Below are 25,197 nucleotides of genomic sequence, written 5' to 3'. Positions count from 1 at the left end.
AAAAAAAAAAAAAGAAAAAGAAAGAAAGAAAAAGAAAATGGCCTGATGTAGGATTGTGGTAAATAGGATGTAATTATCTTTAAAACAATTTTTATGGGCCTTAAATCTTTTGTGGGGAGGAGGTAGTGGGAATTAAACTTAGAACCTCAAGTTTCCCAGGAGGTGCTACATCACTGAGCTCAATCCTTGATCCTCGGACTTAGATATCTCAAAAGAGAATATTTTATTTATTTATTTATTTTTTCTCCAAATGCCTTCAGGGCAGGTTTGGCTGGCTTGAGTTGTGGGGATCAAACTACAGCAACCTGAGCCTGACTACTTTGTAGAAGCAGCCACTTAAAGAACTGAGCTAAGGGGCAGGCCCCCAAAAGAGAATATTTTAAAACGTACTTTTGTAACTCCTTGTCTATTTGTCCAAAACCATTATCAAGGATTTATTACAAGGTATGTATGTTCTTGGCACTGGAAATATAGCAATACACAGAACACACCAAGTTTCCATGATTATGGAGCTTAATTTAATGTATATTAGTTCATGTATGTGATGACCGCTATTCTATATAGGTTTATAAAGAATCAAAAAACCAAGCCAAAATGTACCTTCAGCTATGAAATACAACATCTTTTTGCTATAAAAAATCAAAACGAAGCATGACATTGCATATATCAGTTCAAAAAATGCTGTTTTCCTTATTGAAACTAATTAACATATCTGTATGAATGAGTAATAATTAACTGAGTAACCTAATAATTAATGGTGAATTATCTGTGCAATATCATCCACCTATTTTGTTTTATTTTTTAAAATGCATTTGGCTGTTGCAGCTTGGACTTGGGGTGTGCCTCCTGCGTTCAGCCTCCCCGGAGCTGAGATTACAGGTGTGCACCACCACATCTGGACTCTGTGGCCAGCTCAGTATGCATGTCATGTGCTGCCAGGAATCAAGCCATGGTCTCTGTGCTTGCCTAAGCTTGCTTAGCAGGTGCTTTACTGTGCTGAGCTATCTCCTTGGCCCCTATTTTGCTTTATAATGAGTATGTTTCTTTTAGTTTAGCTCTGTGGGGAAGGAATTCAGTATTAAAACAAAATTGATTTCTTTGAATTTGATTTTCCATTTTATATACTATCAGCTTAGAAATACTAAAGCAGAAAAGAATCAAACACATACACATATTTTGTAAGCAATGAGCTAAAAATAATACATGGAAGAGGGCTCAAAAGTACTGCAAAGTGCTTTTGTATATTCACTTTTACTTTCAGAGTGTTGCAGTTCCTGGATTTAATTGATGTTTGAATTTTTGCAAAATGGCTTTATTTATTACAAATGAAATAAAAAGCAAGAAATGCAACCACTTAAGGCCAAATAAAATAAACATAACATGAATTTAATTCATTCAAATCTATGTAACACCATGCTTAAAAATTAGATTGGTAAATTAGTTTAATAATGGCTCATGATTTCATTATACTACAAGGCTAAAAGGAGAGTCCTGCATATTTTCTTCTGAGCTGTGTTAGCCCTCCAGATACATCCATGGTTATTTTTACCCCCATAAATATAGGTGTGTGAAAGATCTTGAGCTAAGCTTTTACTTGAATTTTTACTTTTTTCACTAGGTAATTGATTATTTTTTTCAAAGTACTACTATGAATTGAGTGATCACACCATAGACAATATCTACATTCATGTTGTTTTGGTCTGTTATGGCTAATGCTGTCATGATAATGTCCAGTTTTGTACATGCAAATGATGAATAAATTGCTAGTTACTCAAATGTGTCTAATGTCAAGATGTCTAATCAGTGTACTCAGATGTTATTAAAAAATCAAAGTCATTGAGTCAGTGGCCAAATTTATTCTTTAAAAGTAGCAATTGGGTGTATTTAAAATGGTTAGGATAGATATATAGTTATATTCTCTTAATGAATAGAGGGATTTCTTCTCATAGTGTTTGTAAATAGAATATTGTGTCTGCATCTTGTACAGCAAAAAACCACTAGGAACAATGTATGCAGTGTATTAATTATTGAAACTATCCTACCAATTTGGTTTGAAACTGTCTCATCGCTATTTGTTTACTAATAAAATTATGGAAAAAAATGATGCAGTAAAAAAATAAAAAAAATTTAAAAAGTAGCAGTTGGTACCCAACTAACAAATATATTATACTGAAATATTAATATATTTTCTTTTTCCAAGTAGGAGTATGATTTAGGTTTCTCAAACATTTGGGGAAGAGATGTTTTAGTGTTGATTGCTGAAAAGGGAACATTATTTCTATGGGAAAATACATTTAAAAATGATATTCATTGTTTCTTGAGTCAAACTAGATCAGATTTCACCAAGATTCCTTTCCTGTGGTATACTCACCAGCAGCACCTTCAACTCCTTGGAAATTTTAACAACAACACAACCTTGCAAACCTCTTTCTTCAGTTGTTATAACAAAGTATCATGGTTGTTCCAAAGGTTGTATTTTATTTACCATGTGAGCTACAAGAGTAATCGAATATAGGTTTGCTTGGTTAAGATAGATTTCTTTTAAAATTATGCTTTAATGGAAGAATAGAAGCTATCATACTACTAGTACCAGGTCTATATATGTATGAAACAATGAACAATTCTCTTGAATTATCACTGTCCCTGCTAGAAATATGTGGAGGCCAACAGCCAACTGGGAAGTTGTGAGGAAAGCTGATAGAGTGCTGTTCCCAGTAGCCTACTTACGTGGGGACAAAGAAGAGACTAAAACCACAGGGCAATTAAATGGGTATTATGAAGTGAGTTAATGATAGCTATTTTAAGTGAACTGCTTAGGGTTAAAGGAATATTTAGATGTGGAACTGTGTTGCAAAGTTTTAAGAGTAGAAAAATAAGTGAAAATAAGGAACCAGCAAGGCTGGACATGTAGCTCAGTATTAATGTGCTTGCCTAGCATGTACAAGGTCCTGGGTTCTATCCCTAGTACTACAAAATGGAACAACCTAAAGGAAACAGCACTGATTTGTTATTGGTTCTGGGAAACACTAATATGTTGTTAGTGACTGTCATTCATTTTTAAAAAAATCTATTTATTTATTTTGAGACAGGGTGCACTAGTTACTTTTTTCTATGCTGAGACAAAAATACCTGACACGCAAGGTTAAAGGAGAAAAGTTTTATTTAGCTCATAATTTATTTTTTTTGTGGCCAGCTCAGCCTAGGTGGGGCTGGTGTAACATAGGGTACTAGGGATCTAACTGTGGTCCCTGCACTTTGCCTAAGTTTGCCTAAGCAGGTGCTTTAGACTGCTGAGCTATCTCACTGGCCCTTAGCTCATAATTTGGAGAGGTTTCAGTCCACAATTTGCTGGCTGTAAGGCAGGGTGGCATGGCAGAGGGGCAACTGTTGATCATGGAGGAAGACAGCAAAGGCAGCAAGACAGGATGGGAGAAAGAAGACAAGCTTATTTCTGTCCATTATATTATATGTAGACCACTGGCCTTACAGTGTGTGTAGCACTCACATCCTTAATCCCAGCATTGCATCATGAATCAATCACGAGCTCTAGATTCAGCTACCTCTGAAAAGATTCTATGATCACATGAGTCCTTGGGGGAACAGCTAGCCACACACCATAACACAGGGTCTCACTATGTAACTCAGATTGGCCTTGAACTCACTATGTAGCCAAGATTGGCCTCAAATTTATGGTGCTCCTCCTGCTTCAGCCTCCCAAATGCTGAGATTAGGCCTGTCATTCACTTTTCTTTGTATTTAATTACTATACTTGGACATATATTAGACAATATATGAATTTCAATAAGTGAATTTCTTTATGTTTATTAACTTGCTTATGTCATGTTAACAGCATAAAAATAAAATTTCAATATTTGATAGGGCAAAGTTCTGAATCTACTGAGTTTATAAAAATGTGAAATTTCAGAGGGCAGAAAAAAACCTGTAAAATAAGTATGTTTTGATTGAGGACTGACAGACTATTAATTCTATGAAGAAAAATATTCATTATAACAGTAATCATTAAAACAAACTGGAAATCTATCTTACTATTAGATTTTCCAGGCTCATTCTGGTTAAGAGAGTTTGACATTTCATGTCTGAACACATGTGGCAACTTAGTAAGTATTGAAGTTGATGAACAAAAAGCATACCAGTGATATGTGAACCAATTTTGAAAAAACATTGAAAATCAATGCTTTACTTTACCTAATTAACCATATTATGTAATGTACACTTGATTTGAGTGAGTTTAACCATCACTATCTCAATTTTACACCGAACGCTCATCAAATTACTCGTGACATACGGTTTCCTTTATTCCCAATCCCCCATGATTCTCGAGATGTTTTTTGTTGCACTGGGAATCAAACTCAGGACCTTCTGCATGCTAGGCAGGCTCTGTGTCACTGAGCTAACTCCCTGGTCCAAGACGTTTGCTTTTAATGTTTCTCCTTTAATATTAAAGCAAAATTTAAGACATCTGTCTCTATTGTGCTTATTCCACAATTCTCATTATATATACCACTTATACAATATCATAATCCTGAGCTTTTTTCAAGTGACTTTACAGCCTCTATTAGAAAAATTCTGCTTTATCAATCATTGCAATTAAAACTCTTATTTTCTTTTTTGTTTGGTGGAACTGGGGATTTTTTTTTTCTGAATCAGGGATTGAACTCAGTCCCTTGTGCTTGCCAGGGAAGCACTTATTCTACTGAGTCATCTCCCCAGCCCCGGAGCTGGGGATTGAACTCAGAAAACTCTTATTTTCTTTCAGTTGTTCTTCTGTTTTCAGCCCACATCAATCTCCATTTGTGTGTACAAACATATGCTTCCTGAACACAGAACCTCAAAGAACTGACAAAGCAAATTATATTATGTAAGAACTTCTGGAGATGCTTTAGCTATGCATATTAAGCAAGGAGGGCTTATGCTAAAAGTGTTCGATGGTTTCAACTCTTTTAACTGTCTTAGATTTCAGAAACTCTACAAAGGACTTGCATCAAACTAGCATGTTTGGCAGAAAATAATATCGAAAACTGTTACTTCGAAATATGATAAATATTTACACAATGTAAAATAGTATGTGGATAAATATTTTAATTTTAAAAATATTAATACCAGGAAAACTGGTTATACCGTTGGTCATGAGGAACAACCCTAAAATTGCACTTATGTCATTAAAATACCAATAGAAAAACTGGAATACATAAGTGTGAGTGCCTTCCACGAGAGATTTAGAAATGAAGAGGCCATTATTCATCTCAAGGCTCCTGAGTGAAATGAGGCTCCCTACCCAAACTATCCATCATTCTAACAGGAGATTTTGTTCTCGCACTCATTTTTAAATTAGATGCCCTAGATAGTGATAAATATAAGAGAAATAGTAAATGATATGCTATATTACTTAGTATTACAAATAATATTGTGATTTTTCAAATAGAAAATTATTTCTACTTAATAGGAAAAATATTTCCATTATTTTTTTCTATTGTTTCTATAATGGAAGAAAAAGAAAGGGCACACCTAATGGAAGAATTACAAATGATACACAAAATATAGATTATTGTATGTAACAGTAGCTTTACTATTAAATGTTGGCTCTCAAAGTGTGTCTCTGGATCAGCACCATCCCCTGGGAGGAGGTTACAAAGGCAGTTTCTTTTTTTTTCTTTCTTTTTTTTTTTTTTTGCAGAACTGGGGATTGAACTCAGGCCCTTGTGCTTGCCAGGCAAGCACTTATTCTACTGAGCCATCTCCCTGGCCCCACAAAGGCAGTTTCTGGGGAAGGAGCTCTCAGTTCTGCCAAATGATTCTCATGCGTGTTCAAGAGAGAACCATAGCCATAGCAAACTCCATCTTCTCCGTGTCTGAGTCAATTGAATCCCTAGGCACTTATAGATTTCCTAAATACAAAACCAGATTCACTTCTAAAGCTGTTTTCTTCCTAATAACAACCACTTTTCTCAGTGTTTTCATTAAGGTTTTTTCTTCCATCATCAATTCCGTTAAATATGCAACAGTGGGGGCAGTATAGATTTTCCATAAACAGGCAACATCTTCATTACTTACAAAGAATTCTTATCACACAAAACCAAAACAGCACTGAAATAGCTATGTTGAGACATGGAGACTGATGGACTAGTAGACTCACTAACTAGATATAGAGTAAGTTTATCTGGGCCTCCATGTCCATCCTCCAGCTGCCGTGATGGTTCACTACTAAAATCTCATGGCTTCTTGCCTTCTCCAGAGAGATGATTGTTCCTGATAGGAGCTCCATAGGCTGGAGGTGACTCAATGCTACTGGCTTAGTCCATACCCTAGTGGTACACTGGGGCAGAGTCCAAGAGCCAACTGTGTGCATCTCCTTGAAGTTCTGCAGTCCTTAACATAATACTGGTAATTAGGAATCACTAATGGCAGGGGTATTTATACTGCTCAAACTGGAAACTTCTACAAACCAATATTTACCCCATCTTAGACTTACCTGATAAATATTCATTACCCCAATGCTAGCATAGTTAATGCCTGGCTGGGGTATAAAAGGATAGTTCCCTCTCATGGACCAGAATACAATATTCTTTATGAGATGGAATACATGGTTACTTCATTTTTTTCTTCTGTTATATTTCCTTAACTCCTATTCCCATAATAAAACCCTCCGCAAATCACATGTACCCAGGTCCCTGATCTCAAGGTTTGCATGAAGGGAATTGGACACCAGTAGAGTCATTAGTTAAGACTGTGAAACCAGGCTCAAAATATACATGTTTGCAATTACAAGGAGCTACAAGTATTGAACTTTTTGGTCATAATGATAAGATGAAACTATAAAGGATAAAGTTGAAATGCCAATGATCTAATAATTGTATAGGTAGGCAATCATTCATATTGTGCTTCACAAATTATGCTTTAATAATCATAGGTGAATATATTTAACATTCAGGAAGAAAAAATCTTTATATTAAAGGACAATGAATATATTGTGGATAACATCATAAAATTGATACAAACTTTGCAAAAGAAGACAAGACCCATTAAAGAAATTGGATGGTCATGTAAAAAATAGTATAAATTGAGAGAAATGAGAGATATCATTGCCAAGCATGGTGCTGCATGACTATAATTCTAGTACCCAGGAGGCTGAGGCAAGAGGACTTTCATGAGTTTGAAACTTTTCAGGGCTACATAAGTGAGTTCAAAGCCAGCCTGAATGACATAAGCAGAACCTATCTCAACAAACAAATGTACACACAAAAAACACATATCAGAATTTTTCTTCTTGGGCTGGTGAGATGGCTCGGTGGTCTAAATCACCTACTTAGAATAAGTTTAGCAAAGCACAGGGACCGCGGTTCAATCCCCTAGCACCACATGCCAGCCAGCCCCGCCCCCTGGTGGGCTGAGCTGGCCACACACACACACACACACACACATACACATAAATAAAAAAATAAAATTAAAAAAATTAAATCTTTAAAAAAAAAGAATTTTTCTTCTTGGGCATTAAGAGAACTGAAATAGTGGGCCGGGGAGATGGCTCAGTGGAATAAGCACTTCCCTGGCAAGCGCAAGGGCCTGAGTTCAATCCCCAGTTCCGCAAAAAAGAGAGAGAGAGAGAGAGAGAGAGAGAGAAAACTGAAATAGAAGCAGTGTTTTTTTTTAATAGAAGAACTTATGCTAATTGTAAATGATAATGAAAATATTATTTTACTATGAAAAATATTATAAAAAGGTTCTCTTAGGTTCCATGAAAACAAGGGGTTTATGTTAGTTTCCCAGGCAGAATTGTTCCAATAGTACCCATAAAACTAGCTCACCAAGATTATTATTGAGTGCTGTTGTTTAACATAGATAATTTAAGGTTGTGTAAGGCCTAATATTGACATCAATGTTACCTATTAAATTTTGAAAATTGTAGTCATAAACATGACAGGAAGATAACAGGAGCTGGCTGCTTAGGTTAGCTGTTCTTAAATCATTTCTTGTTTTGTTTGTGGTTGGAGAGTAGCATAACGATAAACTTTAAGCTTGTCGCAATTTTAGTAGATGTCCAAGGAGAATTAAAATATGTATTAACTGTATGGTTCTATTTTCTACAGAAATATAGATTTTTACTTAAATAACTCACATTTTAGAATTGTTTCTTGTTAATGCACTCTATGCATATATACACACAAGCTAATAATCAAAATTCTTGTTCGCTTCGCTTGGTGATAAACAGTAATACTCCCTGGAAAACTGAAATGCCATTAATATTACTATCAATATAATTATATTTATGAAATAAATTAAGTATTCACACTCTTTAATGAGATCACACTTCTCTGGGTTTAGGTTTTAACCATATTATAAGAGGATGAATGAATGAGCTTTTAGATCCTTTAATACTGAGAGTATATTAGTTAAGTTTCTTTGAATAGTCTTTTATTATCTAAGACTCTTGAGAAATAGTATTCTTAATTATAACTAGCTACAAACAAAGCTCCTAGAGAAAATCCTCAGTAAACAGGATTGGCATATTAAAGGATCAGTTTTTGATATGGTTGTTTTCAAATAGTATGAAGGATAATATTCTTTGGAGAAATTTTTATTATCTAATTAAACACTTCTTGAGTAAAATAATGTCAGATGAACTCATTAGCTGAACATTTTCCTAATCCATGTTCTCCTAAATGTCCCATGACCAGAAGAGTAACAGTACAACTCTGATTTAATGTCATAACAATGACAACCAATTCTAAGTCCTTATTTTATCACAGTCCATAAAAGGAATACAAAGAAATCCAAATTAAAGTAAGTACAATAAGAAAAAGAACATGTTCCTTTTCCAACTGTTACAAAGCCTTTTCCTATCTTTAAGCAAAGTTTAGTCAGTAATTATCTTATTTATGAAAGTAAAAGCAGAGGACATTTTTCTTATTAAATAAACAGCTTTATACTGTGGTTGTAGAAGGCATCACAAAATAGTCAAAAAAGAAAGCAAGTTGAATATCATCAACTCATTTTCTCCCACCCACTGTTTTAAATCGCTTGCTTGGTTCCAGTGTATACTACACTTACATAAGTTGTTTATGAAGAGCCAAATTAATAGTCTTTGCAATTGTTTTCCTTGGAATTTGGAGAGCTGACAAATGAATTAGTAGAAAATGGCAATTCTACATGAATTAGCTTTTAAGTCTCCCTAAGAGGCTGATGCAGAACTTAATAAGAGACTTATTAAGAGAAGTAGGACAACTTAATTCAGATTGATTATAGACTTTGGTGAAGACAGCTGGGGTTCAAATGAAACTGAAAAAGAACTTATATGCACTTCAAAGTATGCTAAGCAGATGTCTGAAACAATTACTCCGTTCTGCCTTTTCAAAAGTTTCAAAGGCAGGATGGCAATAGCATGGTAAACGAAAGTTCTATTTGCTTAAGTTGAGGTAGGGGCTTTTACAATACACGCAGTGCTATCTAAAATCAGATGCTGTGGGTAAAATAGTGATTTGACATTGCCATCCTCGTAATTTGCTTTTAGCCGTATAAGCAAGGCAGGAAATGAGAGAGAATGCGTGGAAACTAAGTAATAAGTTCTCCTAGCAACACTAATTTACAATTAATTTCATATTGAACACATATTTCCATCAGGAGTTTTAGAATAAATGATTCCTGTGTTAATTTCTAAGCTCTATTAAAGTCAACAACGATCATTCTATTAAAAAGTAAATATAATGCTTTTAAAGTGCACAGTGAGACTTTATTTTCGTAGGCTTTTTATAGATATTCTCTCAGATAATAAAGGTCAAATCATATGTCTTTAAACAGTACAACTGGATGCTTTGAAAGCTAGATAAAATCTTGTGTACTTCATATACCAGGCATTAGCTCCATATTTAATCCATATTTATGAAGGTTTATATCTTTTTTCATTCTTGATCAAAAGCTTAATATACATAGCTTTTTCTTTTACCAAAACAAGAAAACAATAACAAAAACTTCCATATAGCAATTCATTTGCAGTTCATAATACTAGTAAATTTTCCCCTTCTTATTCTAGGCAGTATGCCACATTAATTATAAAGATAGTATTCCTTTATTTGGAGGCCAGAAAGCTTATGTATTTTGATAATTATTCTTTGAATTGTCCTATTCTTAATGATTCTCTCTATTCATGCATTGTTTAACTGTAAAAATGGACTATAAATTTTCTTTTAAAAATCATTTATTAACTTATTTATTTAGTACATGGTCTTGCTATTTAACTCAGACTCATCGTGATCCTCCTGTCTCACCCTTCCCAGTGCTGGGATTACAGGTGTGTGCCACCATGCTCAGTTTCGTTGGCTGGCTCAGCACAGGGCTGGCAGAGCATGTGATACCAGGGATCAAACTTCTGACCTTGTGCTTCCCAGGCAGGTGCTTAGACTGATGAGCTATCTCCCCAAATCCTATAAGATTTTTTTTATAAAACTCGTATATAAGAAAGGATTTAAGGATGGTTCATATAATTGATAAATATAACAGAATTAATGAAATAAGAAAACAATGTTATGACCAGGGTTAAAAGGAGAAAAGCAGTAAGGGAAGACCGTCTTCTATGCTTCCTCTTTGCAAGCCTCCTCTTTGCCAAAGTGAAAATGAAATTCTACTGCATTACATCACAGCTCCCCTTATCTGTCCAAAGGAAGCATATTTAGTTTTCTCAATGTCAAATTCTGAGACAGCATTCTTTGGAAAAATCGCTCATATAAACCAGGCCACAATGACTGGTTATGATAGACCTGAAAAAATGCATTTGCTACTCTTCTTAAAATTTTAGAGGTGAGTGCTAAACATAAATACCAATGGCATGGTGGCTTTATCACAGTCCCTGCTCCTCTACACATACTGAATTAAACTCAATTAGAATGCCCAAAAGGTCTAATCAAAATATTTCATTATATATACTGTATAGGAAAATTCACAGAATCCCAGCCCTTGATTTTTCACAGTAAGAATCCTAAGTTTAAAGTCTTATAAGGATGCAAAATGCATAACTAAATAGATGTGATTTGCATATCTAAAATTTGCATATTCCAAGATGAAAGCCAGGGAGAGTTTGTGGTGTGTGAAAAACTGGGTTGAAAGTTACAGCCAGAGGTGTAGCTTGGTGGTACAGCACATGCTTAGCACATATGACACCCTGGGTATGATACCCAGTATCAAATGAATGAAGGAAGGAATAAATAAATAAATCAATGAAGTCAATAAATAAACTAAGGATAGTGAAATGTTCCTGGATCAAGAATGATACACCACTTTCTGGGTGAAGAAACCATGGTTACACAGAACAAGAAAAACAGCCCATAATGATTTGTACATTGGAATTGTTCTAAACAACAAAAATATAAGTAGACTTTAGCTTCAGAAATTATTCTACCTTATTGGTCTGTTACTCCAGAGGCTGAGGCAGGAGTATCATTTGATCCCAGAAGCTCAAGATATTCTGGAAAATAGGGGCCGGGGAGATGGCTCAGTGGAATAAGCGCTTCCCTGGCAAGTGCAAGGGCCTGAGTTCAATCCCTGGTTCCACCAAAAAAAAAAAAAAAAAAAAAAAAAAAGATATTCTGGAAAATATAGTGTGACTTTATATCTAAAAATAATTCTAAGAAGGATAAAAGGCTGAGGTTATAGTTCAGTGGTACAGCATTTGCTTAGCATGGTTTTACTCTTTAAGTGCCATGTAAAAAAAAGAAAAAGAAAAAATATCCTTACTCTACTTTATTAAGGCCTTTATATAATCCACTTAGAGATCTATGTAGAACATGTAATGATTCAGAATTATTTCCCATTACAAGGAAAGCAATGTATTTCTGTAGTCCAGCAAGTATTTATGTTATTTCCAGTAAGGTTAGAAATAATAATTCTGTCCATAAAGTATTTGATAAGCAATATAAATTATGAATTTCATGAGTAAAGAGGCATTTACAATTTAAATTTTATTCTTGTCATTATTCCTATAGAAGCTGTGTTTAGAAAGTCGAGTTTATTTTGGTGAGCTAAATAGTCAGTGTATATGTTGTTTTGATCTACCAAATTTTTCATCTTTCATCAAATAATCAGCTGACAATAGTACAATTCCATAAAGTCTAAGATCTTAGATTTTGTTTTACCTATTCTACGACCAGAAAGGCACATTAGCTAATGAAATGATAGAATGCTAAGTCCCAGAGGAACATATATTCTGGAGTCATTTGATTAACAACTCTTTAAATACCTAAGTTCAGAATGGTGAGTGCTCTTACGATAGAGTCACTAGGGGTGATGAATTGATATGGCTGTATAAAACATTCTTTTGGCTAGCAGCCTAGCTATCAGCTGGGAGTTCTCAACAGCACTGAGCATCCCAGGGTTTAAACTGCTAAATAGAAAAATGGGAATAGTGGTTTTAAACATTTATTTTGAAAATAAGTTTTAGTTGAAGAGCTTCAGAGTTTCAGACCTAGTATCAATAAGGTAGAGAAAAATAATTTATTTTTACCACAAAATTCAAGAAGAACCACTGAATAGGAATAAATGTATATAAATTAATGTAATCCATAATTTAAAAATATTTATAAAATGTTGCTGGAATGCTGGTTAGAAGCTGAAATCATTGCATTTATTATCACAAGTACGTAAATATTTAGCTACAAGGATTTAAGTGGCTCTATGTTTGAGACAGGGTGTTAGAATACACATATATGGGGCCGGGGAGATGGCTCGGTAGAATAAGTGCTTCCTTGGCAAGCACAAGGGCCTTAGTTCAATCCCCGGTTCTGCCAAAACAACAACAACAACAACAAAAAAAACCCCCACATATAGGCTCTTTAAACAGGGCATAGTTAATTTCAATGTATTTGACCATTATTGTGACCAGAAAGTGACATCAATTAATCCATGTGAAATCAAGAACAGAGAATCTAAAGAAACTAAATTAAATACCAAAATTAAGGTTGAATAAAGTCCAGTTGACATTTGAACTGTTTTACTTTTAGTTATTTTTGATTATTTAACCATGGTATCTACCATTTCCACTTTATTTAATATCTCACAAAAACTCCTGGTGTGACAGATATGGCTAAAATATTCTCTATGCTTATTAAACTGCCTATGTACGCAATAATTGGGCTGATTTCTTAACTAATGTAATTCTTTCAGGATATTTTCCTGAACTTATTTTTCACTTTGGAAAGACTTTCAAAAATTGGTTCCTAGATTGGTGGACTAAAATACTATATTTAATGTGGAACAAATACATGACAATGCATTTTAAAATATTATCTTAATTTTGAAGCTATTGTTTTAAATGTTAGACACGAGGTCATAGAATGTTGAGGTACAAGAGTTTTTAGAAATAAAGTCAATTTTTTAAGCTTTTCCATTAAATTCTTCACCTACTATTTCAGGGCTATGTAATTGAACCTTAGACTGTAGGCTTTATGAGTACAAAGATCAAGATCGTTTTCTTTATAACTACATCTTCAGCACATTGTACAGTGGCTCAGAATATGCCCTTTTTTCTTCTTTTCTTTTGCAGTACCGGGGTTAGAATTCAGCACCTTGCACTTGCCAGGCAGGCACTTATGCTGCTTAGCTAGCTTCCCAGCCCATAATCTGCTTTCAAATGAATGAAAATACTGAATGAAATTAAGTATGGTAGCCCATGTTGAATAATTCTAACACTCTGGGAGCCTGAGGCAGGATTATCACAAATCTGAGCCTAAGTTGGGCTGCTTAGTGACACTCCATCTCAAATAGAAAAAAAGAGAGAAAAACATCTAGAGCTATAGCTCAGGGTGAAGGCCCTGGATTCAATGTCCCTCATGCCCCGCCACACACATAAGATAGTAAATGAGATTCTGTACATGTTTCTGGCATTGGCTAGGAGCGGGGGATTTTAAACAGTACACTATGATCCTTTTAGAAACTTTACTTTCTTTGGGACAAAAGGCACACCCAGAAGTGTGCTTTACTAAGCTCTTCAACCAATCAAGTTGACAATCAATATATGTGAAATGTATGTGTGACAAATTAAGCCACAAATTAAAAGCAGCTAACGCTGGAATTGGTAGACATTTGGAGAGATGACAAGGGAGATTACATCTAGGGTGGACCTTGAGGGCTTAGTAAAAGCTCCTCATGCAGAGGACATGGAGTATTCCTGAGTAGGGAATATCCGTAAAGGTAGGAAGCTATGCAAATAATGACACGGTGTAGGAAAAGGGTGGTAGCATGGACAGAGAACCGTTCCTTTGCGAAGTGAAGCCTTGGGATTTCATTGTCTAGACAGGCATTCTCCTGCAGGGAGTTTGGATAGAGTTGGAAGAGGCTGAATAATGGTGAAATACTTCAGGAGAACAGCCAAGAATCTGTGCATTCATTAACCAAATATTTAAAATGCAGTGTTTATCATATGTCAAGCATGCTCAGTGGGGAACATGACTTTTTAAAAAATTTCTATTTAAAAAATTTTTTTAAGTGTTTAGTAAAGGTTCTATGGCATCTTACTATGCAGATAGGACTTGTAGTGATTCTCCTGTTTTCAGCCTCGCAAGCACTGGGATTACAGGTGAGCGCCACCATGCCCAGTCTCAACCACCATCTCAGTGTGCCCCTCGGGCAGGGCCACCATGGCAAACCAGGGATTGAACCTCAGCTGCTGCACTCTGCCTAAATAGTGCTTTAGTCTGCTGAGCTATCTGGCCAGCCCTTTGCTGAACATGACTTAAACATGTATTCTGTTAGCACACAAGTAAAAGATAGGAGTGATTGGAACAGGATACTGTTGAAATAAGGATTAAAAATATAAAGAAGATACTCTGAGGTAAAGCAATCACATGTGGACAGTGAAACTGTAGCAAGTTGAAGGATGACCCTAAAATTTCCAGGCTGGGAAACTTTTTGGATTATGATTCATTGACTGAAATAGGAAATGCAAGAAAGAGTAAAGGTAGAAAAGGACAGTATCCAGGACCTGGGAAAACTGAACGAAGGTATTTGGCTTCAGAATGCATAATTGGTGACTTTATTCCATGTGGGTTAGGAGATGAGAAGAGACTCTGACTGGAGACTTAAATGCTAGCCATCCATTCCCATTCACATGGTGAACATTTAAATAATCAGTAGTTGAACTAAGGCTTAGAATTTGGGCATATCAATCTTTGATTTTAGGATGATTTCTGCAGTTCTGGCACTGGATGACTCAACACAAAATATTTAAAGTTGCTGATTTCAAAATAATACTAATTATATTATTTCTTTATGAGTATATGTACCATACATCTGGTCAGTTTTCCTATTGCTGGGACAAAATTCCCAATACCTGTAATTTAAAGGACAAGTTTATTTTAGTTCATAGTTTTAGAGTGTTCAGTTGATATCTAGCTGGCTTCAAGGCAGAAACATGACAGAAGAGCATGGTAGAGCAAGGATGTTCAATTCCTGCACTCCAGAGGCAGACAAAAGGGCCAGGGAGGAAGGGGCCAGGAGCCAGATATAGACCTGAAGGTCAGGTCCTCATGCCCACGCAGGCACACTCACAAGTGCACCTTGCTAATCTCTCCAACCAACTGAGTTGATAACCAAGAATATCTATTACATACCACCAATATGGCACAAAAAGATAGCTTTTTTTTCATTTTATTTTCCCCTAATTTTATAAAAGGATAACTTTGGACAGTAGTATTCTAAATATAGAATGATTTTTCCTCAGGTCTTCAGTGAGATAAAACAACTAGGAGTTGTACTACACACAACTTCTAAGGGAAGGGCAGCACTCATGGTCTAAATTCATAGCACCATAAATTGTGCACCTCATCTAACTTAGTTAAAAAAGGTAAAAACTTGTGGATCTTGACAAGTGCTACATTTTTCTGTATTCGGATAGTAACCCAAAGGACACATTCACTGCAACATAGTCGTGTATGCAGGTGGACCTACGCATAGCATATATCAGATTTTTTTAGTATGATTGAATTGATTCTTTAATGGCAATTTTTGTTCCTGTAACTTTTTAACATTTCATTTTGTACCACTAAAGATTGGCAAATGATTATATTACTATCTTTTCTTGGAGAAAACACCATGTGGAAGAAGTCTGAATTGGTGCAAGATGGACTCATGTCTACTACCTAAGTAAGAGCACTATTTTTAACTTTGTGGGAGGCAAACACCACTCAAAGTGAGATGGGAACATCTGCTGAATCTCTTAAAGGGCTCTGGAGCAAAGCAGTAGACAGTACCTTGACTTTCTCGAGGTGATCTTGTAGAGAGTCAATGAGGAGATCGCCCACAGGCTGCCAGGACCCCTTGATCACCTCAGCCTGGCGCAGCTTGAGGTCCAGCTCATCTGTAGCTTCCTGAAGTTCTTGTAGCCTTTCCAAGGCCTCATCTATTTTTCTTTGCCAGTCAGCAGAGTGTAGGTTCAGTTTCTCCCACTCAGTGTTGACCTCCTCAGCCTGCTTTCGTAGCAGACGAGTGACATTCTGGGCTCTCTCCTCGGGAGGCAGCTCTAAATTGGCAATATGACAAGGTTTTAGGCCACATTCATTTTTGTTTTAAAAAAACAACATTGTTGAAAAGGTCAGACTGGGAGAAAGAAAGCAAGTACAGTTTAACAAGAGGCCAAACTACTGATTAATGGCTCTTTTACACTTTGGCATGAATTGTGATACAGTCCAGCACATCTAAAGTCTATCTTCCACAGTGAATCTTTTCTACCTTATATCAATCAGATCATCCGAGATTTACTTAAGCTATTGGGGCAAAAAAATTAGGGTATAGAACATAAGCTCCAAATCACTTTAGTCTTGAAAAAAGACTGAAATTGAAAATTAGCTTGTAATTCTTGTAATAATGGAATTCCTTCTCACAGATAAAGTCCTTTGTTTATTAATTTCTAAGTGTTTCAATAACTGATCACTAATTTCTTTTAATATTTATTCACGATTGTGAAAACAGACTTATGCATGGTAGTTTATCATTCTTCACTCTTTTTCAACATCTATGTTTAATTTGAATTGATTCTGTTTAACCTAGAAAATATGAGAGCTATCCAGTGCTTGGCAGCAAGAATGGATGGGCTGCTCTGCTGCTGCTGATCTTTCTATCAATATGTTATTACAGTAGCACATTCAATTACCTCTGGGCTCCTGGTAGAGTTTCTCCAGCCCTTCCAATGGCTGCTCTGTCAGAAATATTCGTACAGTCTCAAGAGTACTCATGATTACAGGTTCTTTAGTTTTCAATTCCCTCTTGAAGGCCTGTGAAATGAGATGAAAAGAAATGCTTATTTGGCTTGTGGCATTCTTCTCAAAATTAATCCTGGGTTCTCAGAACTTGCTTATAAAACTCCCAGGTCAATTGTTATCTCTCTTATTTATAAACCGATAGTCATAAAATGATGAAGAAGGCTATTGAGGTCTTTTTATTAATGAAGAAACTACTATATTTATAAAATTATTCTGGGGAAAAGGGCAGGGGGTGTTCAAGTTTCAAGGTAGTTGATCCCTTTTCCTTAAGATAAGAGTGCTTTGTTTAATAAGCCTATCAAACTTGAAATATAGATCTAAAGTTACAAGTTATATATTTTAAAGGCTAATATGGTTAATAAGCACTTAAATACACCCAATGCAATGGATAGCCAGAACACAATGGGAAGCTTTAACTGCCATGGAAGGAATTTAGGCTGTCTTGAAATATGCAATCAATTCATTTGATAAACACCAGTTAATTCAGCCAAAATGTCTGATAGTGAGCAAAACATTATATTCAAAGGAAATTAAGCGAAAACTGTCAATACTTTCAGAAAATAACTATTATATTAACCATGGTGAGCTCTCAAAGAATATTAGAAATGTTTTGAGCTATAATGGATGTAAGAAGTGTGGAAATAAATTTTTGTAATTAATAGACCACAAAGGTGTCTAAAGGCAGCTAGCCTAGTAATCTCTAACTCATAATCATTCTTGAAACAGGGGATTAAGAGAAAAGCAAGGTGCATAATTTCTACCATCAAGAAGTTACTGGACAAAAAAGGAAGCTATGGGGTCTGGCAGTGTAGCTTAGTGGTGGGTTTTATTTCCGAGCACGTACAAGGCCCTGGGTTCCATCCTCAGCTTGAAATGATGGAAGGAAGGAAGGAAGGGAGAAAGGAAGGAAGAAAGGAAGGAAGGAAGGAAGAAAAGAGAGGGGGAAGTAGGAAGTAAGGGAGGGAGGGTAGATTTGGTGACTATATAGTTGCTGGAGCTAAGAGAGAGGAAGGAACAAGGATTCCAAGTTTCAGACTGAGTAATTGAGCAAATGGTAGATGCAATTAAGTGTGAGCAATTGAATTTTCCTGGATTGCTCAGCACACCTGCAAAACCTATAGTCTTTTCAGAACTTTCCCATGCCATGCTAATTAGATCTGTAGCCATCTAGTAGATAATATCTCAAATTTCTCTTGTCTAAGCAGGCCAAATGCTTAAGGCCTAGTCATGCTCCTAACTCAAGCTTCAGTTTGTCAGAAGGACGATAGCTTTTTTTCCCCAAAGTAATTATTCTTCAAAAACTCTGAAGCCCAGACTTGGAAGTCTATTTGTCCATTGCAAAACCTGATACAGGGGGGTTAGCAAGCTGGCTCCTTAAAATGCTAGAGTTAGATTCAAGTCCATTAGATCTCCTGAAAGAATCTTTCCAGAGGAGAAGAGGATGGCTACCTCCTCCTTTAGATGCAAAGAGAAATAACATTTCTTGATCTCTTTGTCTATGAATTACTCAGCCACTCAGACAGGAAAACTTTTAATAACATCCATCATATCACCCTAGGAGCTATTTTTTGGACAAAGGAGGAGTAGTTAACAATATTTACTGTAAGGGAAGTAAAATAGATTGGCCTCTGTGTGCGTTCAGGATAAAATTATTAAAGACCAGTATTAAAACCTCAACATTAAGCCAGGGAGGATTCTGTATATCGAACAGACAAGAGTGTGACTACTTAGCTCAGAGAGGTAACACCCATCCTAGGGAATGGATAAAGTCAAGTGTTTGGGGAGAACAAAAAGAGATTGAGGAGTCATTTTCATTCATCTTGTATACATTGAGCACCTATGTACTGACATGAAATGAGCAGGTAGAGAAATAAGATCTCATGAAAGAGCAAAATGAAATAGATAGATAGGGAGTTTGGGGAAAACAAGGAGTACAGAATTCCTAAAGAAAGACTGAGTCTCAAGAGCATCTAACTGTAATATAGAGAGGAAAAGCCGGATCTGGATGGAAAAGTGTCCATCTGACTTGGGAGAACAATTTTAGGGCAGGAAAATAACCTCAGAAGTAGGTTTACTTGATGAAGGAATAGAAGAAGAGGTAGTTGGTATTCCAGTGAAAACTGTTGTTCAATATCTTTTTTGCCTTCAGAATAGAAAGAGAGAGAAGAGAATGAGAAAAGGTAATAAGACAAGGGAAGCACTGCTGTTTTTAGGATAATGACTTGAATATAGACCAGCAGATGGAAACTAGCCACAGAATAATCAATGAACTGGTTTTTAAGCACTTCATTTTTCAGGATGGGAAGCTTTCTTTCTTTTCATTCTTTGGGGTACCAGGGATTGAACTCAGGACCCTGCGCTTGCCAGGCAAACACTTATTCTACTGAGCTATCTCCCTGGTCCTGGGAAATTTTCAATGTTAAAAACTAGAAGAGATTCAGGAAAATTGGACAATCTATACAAAACCAGCATATTTGATCAGACCGGGAGGAAAAGATCTAGTAAAGGCGTGCATAGGAGAAAGCAGGAAAAACTATTGGAGTGGGCTCATTCATTAAGAAAGTGGGCCTTAAAGTCTCATCTAACTGAGAAAGTCCCAGATACTATCTGATGATACAATCCCATTCTTATGAGGGAACAGTGAATAATTCAAGGCTAAGGGCCATCCATTGTGAGACAACACTTGTTTGCCCTCAGATTGTTGCCAAGGACTTAGCTCCACTACAACTGCACAGTTCATTTCTTAAATGTGAGTCACTGAGGATTAAAATGAGTCTCAAGAGCAGACAAAGGAATTTCTGTCATTACAAAGACATAAGCACCATTATTTTCACATCACTGCTTCAAATTAAGAAGAGAAAGTGGATAGAAGAACAGGTTAAGTGATAGTGTCTTAGAATTTATGGAAGATATAGACGACATACAAAAAAAGTATAACAAGCAAAAGAAATAGTTCTGAAAAATGAAAAAGGCAAATAAGGATTATATTATGCAGAAAACCCACAAATAAGCATATATTCTTTTAAGCATGGCTGTATGAAAGGTCCTTTTCCATCTATGTACCAAATGGTATTCAAGAAAATGGATATCAGTTGTCCTTGTAGCAATGAACTCAAGAGACACAGGTTTATGTAGCTAGGAAAAGATTCTACATTTACAGAGTGAAAGATCCAAATTTCAGTGTCTAATAATTTCCCATAAACAATGTTGTGATACAGCTAAATGCATTTCAAAAAGATGGAAAATGGATATACTTTTAAATAAAAACAAGAATGTTTAATGGCAAGAGCCTTAATTCCTTCTTAATAAGTATCCTGTCTCTTAAGGAAAGATGGCAAATTAGCTTTGGGAAAATAGATACTCACATAACTCTGATTTCTCTCATATAAATTATGGCTAATATCTTCAATTAGACAAATTGGTTCATTCATATGCTGATATGAAAAATATCAGATTTATAAACTTTCCCACACATACAGAATATATCTGTGCCATATTTACATACCGATATTCAAATGTTAAGGTAATTACTGCCTGAACCTCTTGAATAGATTAAATTATTTTCTGTAAAATATATTCTCATCCTATACCTTCCTTTTTACTTCTCCAAGACAGCTAGACCCAAGGGTCCAAAATAGGGATATGGAAGAATTAGAAGTAATTACCATACCAAATGCTCATGTTACCTCTGTGAAAAGAAAATACTATTCTGTTTGGAAATTCAGAAAAAGTTAGGCATACTGAAAGGATCTTTTGCCTTAGCTTCTAATGAGTTTCAAAATAAACTATATAAAGCATGCTATACAGTGCTATGGCAGCAGTAACTCCCAAAGCAAATTCACTTAGTTCCAAAGTGAAAATTATCTGATGAAGCCAGGATTGGTGTTACAGCCTTTGAGAGGCTGAGGCAGGAGGATTGCAAATTTCAGGTTAGCCTGGCCAATTTAGTTACTTAGTGAAACCCTGTCTCAAAACAAACAAATAAACAAACAAACAATGAAAATGACATGGGATATAGCTCAGTTTGAAGGCCCTGGGTTCAATTCTCGGTACCGTAAAAAAATTATCCGGTGGAGGGTGTATATGCAAAAGCTGGCCTATTAGATAAATAACTGCTGATTAAATTCATTCTTCAAAAGTACTTATTTTGAAGCTATTTTGTATAAGGGATGGAAGATATGGGGATCTGAGCTTTGTCCTTGGGGAGTTAGCACTATAGTTTGGTTAAGAATATTTGTGGCACATATGTTCTAATTATAAACGTTTTATGAGGGCCGGCCAAATAGCTTAGTGGATTAAAGCACCTGAAAGCAGGTGCAGGGGCTAAGGGTTCGATCCCTGGGCCTGCTGTGCTAGCCCTTCCCCCAGGGGCGCACTGAGACAGCAATTGAGACTGGGCGTGGTGGCGTGCACCTGTAATCCAAGCTCTTGGGAGACTGTAAACAGGAGAATCACTATGAGTCCAATCTAGTAGTGAGACCCTAAACACGCTGCAGACCCTTCCCTAATATATATATATATGTTTTATGAATGCATACTGAAACACAGATAAGTTAAGGTTTACTTAAGACTATCAGTTCATTATACACTTTGAATGCAAACTTTGAAGTTCTTCAGCCAGGATGAAAGTAAGTGATGGTAAAAAGTAAAACTGTTTGGATCTATAATAATTTAGAAGCCATAAAAGTGAAAATACCTAATGGGCATGAAAGTAATTCAAAATTTAAAAGACCTTAAAATAATAGAGAAGAACCAAGTCACTGATCATTTTTCCTGCCCCTCTGGCTTCCAGCTATGAGGGTAAATATCACCAAATATACCTATCAATATCACCCAAAATGTCTAACAATACCAAAGCAGAAGTAGCTCAGAATCACTGGTGGAAGGGATAAAGGGCAGGGTATTGACTTGCTAGAGGTACTGAAGAGAATATGGGAAAAAGCTGAAGACTCTGGTCTAGGATCTGACCTTACAGGGGAAAAAGACAATCTTCCTTCTACCTAGAGACAGGGCACAATTCACCGAATACGTAGGGTATTGCTTTTCAAACACATATATCTTTCAATCATGCATAGGTTCCCTGGAGCAGAATTTTACCAACCTTGTCACTGAAGTGGCAAAGCTATATTTGTGTTACTCAGAAGGAATCTGCTGGAAGTCCTATACACAATTTCCATATTTGGAAAAAATTTTTCACAGAACCATCTTGGAAGGTAGGTCAGAGTGGTAAAAAGGATATAATCCCGAATGAAGCCCCAGGGTCCAAATCTGGTCTGGGCCAGAAGCTGGCTCCAGTGATTTCACAGAAAGTATAACATCTTCCTGCACCTTTTCATGCTTATTTGTCAGATGGCAAATCTGACATCCGTCTTATCTAAATCCAAACATCCAGTTATAATCCTCTTCCATCAACATGCTTATATCATTAATCACACATTTGTTGTCCAATTTCTGAAGAGCATCACTACTCATAATAAAAATTATAGCCATAGCTTGGCATACAGTATATTGTCACTAAATATTGTTGAATTAAAAAAATAGAACATCTAGTGAGAATACCAGAGTGCATTACAGGGAGGCCAGGGTGATTTAAATGCAGAACAGGCTTGCAGGCAAAAGCCTTTTTGCATGAATCACTGGAGAAAAAAATAATGCTATAAATTGGGAAGAAACAGAGATGTTATTCTGGGTGTACTCACATGTTCCTGATCTAAAGCTGAGTGTAACCTTTTAGTTACTGGCTGGTGTTTCCTCAAGAAATGGCTCTAGGACTCCTACCTTCTTAAACCTAGTGATTTCTAAAAGGAAATGTTCATGTCCAAACACAAATTTTATGGTTTGAATCACTGGTTTGGGCTTTTCCTCTACTCTGAAGAATTTGGTGTATGTGAGAATAGCATAAATATTGAAATTTACAGTGCACTCATAGCTCCATTCATTCAAGAAATGATTAGCAGCAGGCAGAAGCATGAACATTAGCAGCCATACCTGTCATCTGATCAGTATTTAAAAATTGTATTATCCAAGATTGTCACTCTAGTTCTTTGTGGTAGCAGGGATCAAACTTGGACCTTGTGCTTGCTAGGCAGATGCTTATGCTGCTGAGTTATCTCTGTGGCCATTCCTATATTGTTTTTAAGTCTGATAAGAGATTTGCTTAACATAACCTATCAGCACAATGATGTTCTTCACTTAAAGAGCAACATGTTTACTGAACCTCAGACATATAAGGAATATTTTATCAAACACTGACCTATGGAGAGTGAATGCTCAATTACTGTAATTCAATACCATGGTCTTTGAAAAAGGCAAGGATCCAAAAATGTAATTCCAGCATATGAGAGGCTGAGGCAGGAGGATCACTGGGAGATCAAGCCCAGTCTGGGCTTCATGGTGAGTTCATGGCCAGTCTGAACTACAGTGAGGTCTTGCCTCAAAAACACAAAAAGAACAAACCACCACCACCACCACCACCACCAAAAAATACCACAAAGAAAATATTTCCAATAACTTAAGCAAATGTATAAAGATTCATGAAATAAGCTTCAAGGAAGAGAAAAACTGAGGAAAATGAATCTCATAAAAGGCTAAAAGAGTTCAACTTGCTTGCAGGTCTGTGATACTGGAGGGGATCAGTTTACAGGCTACACAACATCTTGAGTATCTGTTTGATTTTCAATCCGAAAGTTGGGTTGTTTGCAACTTCCCCCAACCAAGGGAGAAGTCACTTCCTCCTGAAAGCAAAGTGAAATTCTGAGCTGATGCTGAGAAATCACTGGAGAAAACTCAAAGTCTTTCCATGGCCATTGAGAGAATGAGCTCTCAGGTCACCAAGCCTAAGCCCTAAATTCTGGAAATTCTTTCTGAAGTGATAATACAAATGACTGGATTACTGGAACACTCTGTGACAAATTAATTTATAACCATTTTCCAGAGGCTCAGCCAAGATTTGAGATTGTCAAGTGTGAGTGGTGAATCATGTCTAAAACATATCACTAGTTCTATCATCATCCTCCCAAAGTGGAGTCTTTTATTTGCTCCTAGCACACACCTTCAAATAGGATCATTACAGGACTTCTTTATTTTCAAAAATGCCACTATCATTTTCCTATTGGTCCAAGTCACAGAGCTCAAAGTCATCACTGACTTTTCTCTTTTTCTCGTACTTCACATCCCATTTAAAGCTCTCTCAACTCAATCTTTAAAATATATCCATGCTGAAATTTTTTACCATATCTATCATTTCTATTCCAGTCTAAGTCATTATCATTTCTTCCCTAGAGGCTTCACCAGCCTCTTAATGTTCTCTGTGCTTTTGGTTTTGGCCCTCTCAGTCCATTCTCCGCACAGCAGTCAAGTGTACTTATAACCCCAAAATCAGGTCACATCATTGTGATGAGAGCCCTCCACTGATGTCTCATTGTGCACACAGTGAAATCTATCCCCAAATATGGCCTGTGAGACTAGTCATTGCCTGGCCTGTGTCTCTGCAGTCTACCACCATCTCCCTTCAGGATTACTGTCCCCTCATTTTTTCTCAAACACTCCAGATCTGGCCTTGCCCTTGGGCTTCTGAACTTGCTGCTCACACTGTTTAGAATGCTCTTCACTCAAAGTCTTTGCTTGGTTCAATCATTCACACAGGTCTTTGTCCCAGGATGAGCTACTCAGATAGGCGCATACTTTCTAGCCTCTCACTGTCCTCGCTTCACTTAGTTTTTCTTCATAGCGCTTGCTACTACTTGACAATATTTTACACATTAATTTATTGATTTACATTGTACATCCCTCACTCAAATTCAGTGTCCATAGGAGTAGGGACTTGTTTTGTTCCCTCTTGTATTCTCAGTCCTTGGCATAGAGTAGGCACTCAATAGATACTTTCTGAAAGAATCAATATGGTTTAGGAATTTTCACCATGATAAAAATTTCCTAATAT

At 36.2% G+C, this 25,197-nt stretch overlaps 1 protein-coding gene across 4 annotated transcripts in view; it reads right to left on the bottom strand.

Moving 5' to 3' along the window:
• Positions 1–25,197, bottom strand: part of Dmd (dystrophin) — a 1,613,500-nt gene that overhangs the window by 396,124 nt on the left and 1,192,179 nt on the right. For all 4 annotated transcript variants that reach the window (XM_023715436.1, XM_023715435.1, XM_023715434.1 and 1 more), the window contains 2 exons: positions 17,150–17,270; positions 16,251–16,519 (listed from right to left, as the gene is read on the bottom strand). In XM_023715436.1, the coding sequence (XP_023571204.1) occupies positions 16,251–16,519; positions 17,150–17,270 (390 nt within the window). The remainder of the gene's footprint in view (positions 1–16,250; positions 16,520–17,149; positions 17,271–25,197) is intronic.

This window comes from Octodon degus, unplaced genomic scaffold (genome assembly GCF_000260255.1).
Source record: "Octodon degus isolate 3935 unplaced genomic scaffold, OctDeg1.0 scaffold00041, whole genome shotgun sequence".
In the NCBI taxonomy this organism is placed as follows: domain Eukaryota; kingdom Metazoa; phylum Chordata; class Mammalia; order Rodentia; family Octodontidae; genus Octodon; species Octodon degus.
Note: the sequence above shows the minus strand (reverse complement) of the source record. Positions and strands in the feature narration are given on the sequence as shown.